General features: G+C 35.4%; 1 protein-coding gene across 1 annotated transcript; it reads right to left on the bottom strand.

The window, feature by feature from the left end:
• Positions 1-502: 502 nt before the first annotated feature.
• Positions 503-1,709, bottom strand: LOC125845170 (patellin-3-like). The gene has a single exon (XM_049524614.1). The coding sequence runs from the start codon at positions 1,479-1,481 to the stop codon at positions 528-530; it is 954 nt and encodes a 317-aa protein (XP_049380571.1). The 5' UTR covers positions 1,482-1,709; the 3' UTR covers positions 503-527.
• Between the last annotated feature and the right edge of the window lie 3,199 nt (positions 1,710-4,908).

Raw genomic sequence — 4,908 nt, 5'->3', positions numbered from 1 at the left:
AAAAAAAAAAAAACCAAAATACCAAAAGAAAAGTAATAATCAGAGGTATGGACCCTTAGGGCATTAATTCAGCGGAAAGGATACAGCACGTGATGTTGATTGTTTGGTGCACATCATAGTTCAAACCTTGCCGCAAAAAAAGCATGGTATTTGCATCAGTATACTCCTCAGAGTTCCGAACTAGTGTGTCAACTGGAGTTGAGAGGGAAGACTTCTTCGATATCCCAGCTATGGCACACAAGGCTATGATAATGTCTTAAAAGTAATAGATATCAATTAAGAACTAATCCTATCAAACACACTTCCATACATGCAACTCAACCTACATATAAACCTTTTCTGCCAGAAATCATATCATAGACAAGTGTTTATCAGCACTACTTGGTAAATTCAGATTTAGACAATTTTCTACCAGTTAAACTCATCACACTCAGAAAGCTCCAAATTATAGAAATGCTACACAAGCCAACAAAAGTTTACACCTGTTGAATCAACAATTAAAGAGTCAAGATTCATTCACTAAAGGATTATGATACCTGCTTAGCAACGAATTCCGGATAATTATCCTGAAGCAATTGCAAGGCCTGCCTAGTAGCAATTCGAAGTTCCCTTTTCCCTGGACCAGGTGAGTTCTTGAGGTCACTGACTTGAAATATAGTATTGATTCCACCAGGACTGAAATCCAACTTCCTTATACTCCTCTCCAAGAACTGAATCCTCCAGCGCAAAAACTTGTTTCTCTTCTCCTCATCTCCAAATGTTTTGTTATACAATTCCTTATTCTGAAACTCCCCATACACATTATAACAAACAGGGTGTCCCTCTTTGTCATGACCATCCATAAACACTACTTTTTCAAGATCATCCCCAAGATTTTCATCTACTAGTTCTTCAATGTTAAACTCCTTTCTCCATAAAATAGTGTTCTTTAACATAGCAAATGACTCCTTAACCTTGAAATCTCTAGCTCTAAGAAACTTAAGCAGAATAACATCACTCCTATCATCTTTCAATAGTGGCACACCCCAAATGGATACTTCCTGAGGCAAATCTGTTGTTCCAGTAGTAAAGGTCTGATCTTTAATAGCTTCCTGAACAAGAAATTTAAGTTCTTCAAGTGCCTTTACCTCAGAATCAGATAGATCTGAAACTTTATTGCTTTCTTCTTTAAATGAAATCAAAGATTGAGGGATCTTTTTCTCTTCAACAGGTTTAGATTTGTCAGATTCAGTAGGTTCTTTCTCAGGAAGAGTAAGAGAGACGTGTTGAGCTTCAACAAGAGTTGTTGTTGTTGGTTCTTGTGGAGGTTCAGTTAAAGGAGCTTCCTTTTCAACAACAGTAACAACAGAGTGATGCTCCTCTACAGCTTCTACCACTGATTCAACTTCAACTGAAGCAAGAAGTGGTTCTGGTGAAGGTGGGGGTATGATATCTTCCTCAGCCGTGAGTGGGGGCTGATGGGTATGCTCTGTTTCAGCCATTGTTGGCAAGAAAAGCAAATGGTTATGGTGCTTTCAGCTTAGGTTTGGTCTTACTTACAGCTGAGAAAGAGGAGTAGTAGTTTTCAGTTCATTCCAGAGAGAGAGAAAAAGGTACCTTTTTGGACAAAAAAAGGAAACGGCTGAGCAGAGTGATGCTGTTTTGCTTGTGAGCTGTTGAGGTTAAGGGTTGACACGAAAGGGTTTAGGCCTCTGCAGTTTTTTGTTACAATGTGGGAATCCTAGGTACCCATAAAACATGCCATCATTTTATTTTTTTAATGGAGAAAAGTATTGAAACCATAATTAAATATCTCCAATCTTACCGCATTTTACTGAAATATACCTCAAATTTTTCATGCAGTATAAAATATTTTTAACACTTCTCTCAATTTTTTTATTAACAACAATATGTCCTTTTAAGAGTTTGAAATATTTTATTATTTCATGTGGCAGATGAAGTAATTGAAATGTTTCTAAATTTAATTAATCAAATAAAATAATATTTTTGAAACTGTCAATAATTCGAAAATAAAATTAATAATTTGCGTAAAGTTTAACTCCATTTTTTTTTACTTATACGTATATCCTCTACTGGGTAAATGCTTCATGGATACATAGCTACTAGTATCATTTTTTGAAAAATCGTTTTTCGTAAAACATTGTTTAAAGTAATTTGATTTAAAAGTTAGGTTATTTGAAAAGGACTTAAAATGTACTCTCTATGACTTTGTAATCAACTACCCACGTCATAAATTAGCCACTTACGGCAGAGCCCCCCACCACACACGCACACCATAATTTTCAAAGGTAAAAGCATTCAGGAAAATACATGAAAAACATGAGGCTCTTACGTTTGTGAAATTTGATCGTATTTGAAGTGTGTACGTAATATTTTTACACTACTAACAAACTCGTAAATTTACAAATGAAAGACACCATTAAACAAGAACGCAGAAAAGAAAAAAAAAATGAGCTCATTATACTTCCTAAAATATCAAATTTGTACGTAAGTCAGATCAGATCAGCCCATATGAAATTTCTTTAGTATCAAAAAGAAAAGCGGAAAAATATCGGAGAATAGTAAGAATAGTCCATCATTCGACAATGAACAATAATTCTTTTATAAGATAGATTACATAATTCAAATTTTATGAGTATAACCTTTGATTTTTTAGTCCTGAACTCATTATATTTGTACTATACTTTTAGCGAATTTTACACATAATTTTATACTTTACGTTAAAAATATTTGAATTCAAATGAATTTGATAACTCAAAGCTCTATTCGCTCGTAAGCCATATAAAAATTGCTTGTGGGTTAGTTTGACTATAGTTAGTCTACTGAAATATCAAAATCTTGTCGTCTTACGTATCCATATTTTCATCATAGAGTAGTTTTTAACTAAAATAAGATATTATGGACTGATTTCGATCAAAAGATTAAAAATAAAAGAATCATGTATTAAAGCTATCGTTTGATACATATAGCATGCCAACAGAAATTTATCCCTAATAAACTAAACAATATTGGAGTCAATAAACCCAAGGCATTGTTGATTATATTGTTTTACAAGATATAAAAAGATTTTCAGATGATTTTATAGAATATAGGATCATTTTTTTGGTACCTTTCAATAGTTTGCTCAAAGCCTTTCACTTTCCCACACTGTCACCTTTTCAAATCTTTAAAGGCAAAATAATCCAAGAAAAATCTATAGATGAATTAGGTTGTTACTGTTAAAGAGTGATTCAAAACGATTGACTGAATTGGGACATGGGTAGTTTAGTAGAACTAGTCTTTGGGTCTTTGTTAAGTAATTTCCTATATTTACTCAAGTTTCATTAGTGTTGCTGATTAAGTGTCATAGTAGGTTACAAGACCTATATTTTAGGATTAGTTGTTTATTTCTTAGCCTATATATCATGTGGGCATATTTGTTATTTTAGCACTTCCAATTAATTTGAAATTAAACGCAATCGCAGTTTTCCTTCTCTTTTTTATTATTTCCAGATTTCTCTATACTTTTTCTCCAACAAATTTGGCATCAGAGCCAGCCATGGCAAGTAGCAATAGTGCATTGAGTGTGGCACAACCACTCATTCCTGTCTTTAAGGGAGAAAGCTGTGAATTCTGGAGTATCCGTATGAAAACTATACTCAAATCTCAAGATCTTTGGGACTTGGTAGAATGTGGATTTGCAGATCCCGACGAAGGAAACAAACTGTGAAACAACAAGCAAAAAGATGCTAAAGCGCTGGTTTTATTCAGCAAGCTATTCATGATAGTGTCTTTTCACGGATAGCAATAGCAACCACATCCAAACAAGCCTGGACGATTCTCCAAAGAGAGTTTCAAGGCGATTCAAAGGTCATTGTAGTGAGACTGCAATCACTTCGGCATGATTTTGAAACCTTGATGATGAAAAGTGGAGAATCCATTGCTGGTTTTTTCGTCAAGAACAACGACAATTGTCGGTCAAATGCGATCCTACAGAGAGAAGGTAACTGATCAGACCATTGTGGAAAAGGTATTGCGAAGCCTAACTCTAAAATTTGATCACGTAGTTGCTGCGATAGAAGAATCTAAGGATCTATCCGTCTTTTCCTTTGATGAACTGATGAGATCTCTTCAAGCTCATGAGGCGAGAATTAATCGATCTACAGAAAAGAATGAAGAGAAGGCATTCCAAGTTAAAGATTCAGCCACCAAATATGGAGAAAATAATGGTCCAGCAAGCAGAGGTCGAGGAAGACGAGGCTTTTGCGGTGGTCGAGGTCGTGGTTATGGAAGAGGCAAAGGAAGAAATGATGGACACAGGCAATCCAATGAGCAAGGTAACACAAAAAATGGCATTCAATGTCATCATTGTCAGCGTTACGGACATATAAGGGTTGATTGCTCGTATAAAGATCAGAAAATAAATTTTGCAGCAACAGAAAACGAGGAAGAGAATTATATTTTTATGGCTTGCACTAATACAGACCATAAGCCAAGTGATCTATGGTTTATAGACAGTGGTTGTTCAAATCATATGACAGGTGTCAAATCTTTGTTCCATGAGCTTGATGAGAAGCAAAAGAAAAAGGTGCAGCTTGGCAATACAAAAGAGTTACTGGTTGAAGGAAAAGGCATGATGAGCATTGTGTCACGTCCCGCCACTTCGCAGTAGAATTTTGCGTCCGGATAGGGGCGGAAAGGGTCTAGAGTTGTGGAGAGGTTTCCGGAAGACTCTAGAACCTTTTAGAGAATTCAAGAAGGCTAGAGAATTCCCTAGAATTCTCTAGATTTATTTAGAAGGCAATGGAAGGTCCTAGAATGTGTAGAGAGTTCTAGAGCTAGGACCAAAGTGTAAATAAGTTTAGGGACTTGTAAGTAATTTTTAATTGCACTTTAGTCCTTAGGAAGTAGTATAAATAGGGGTGCCAC

This window comes from Solanum stenotomum, chromosome 11, assembly GCF_019186545.1.
Source record: "Solanum stenotomum isolate F172 chromosome 11, ASM1918654v1, whole genome shotgun sequence".
Classification (NCBI taxonomy): Eukaryota; Viridiplantae; Streptophyta; class Magnoliopsida; order Solanales; family Solanaceae; genus Solanum; species Solanum stenotomum.
Note: the sequence above shows the minus strand (reverse complement) of the source record. Positions and strands in the feature narration are given on the sequence as shown.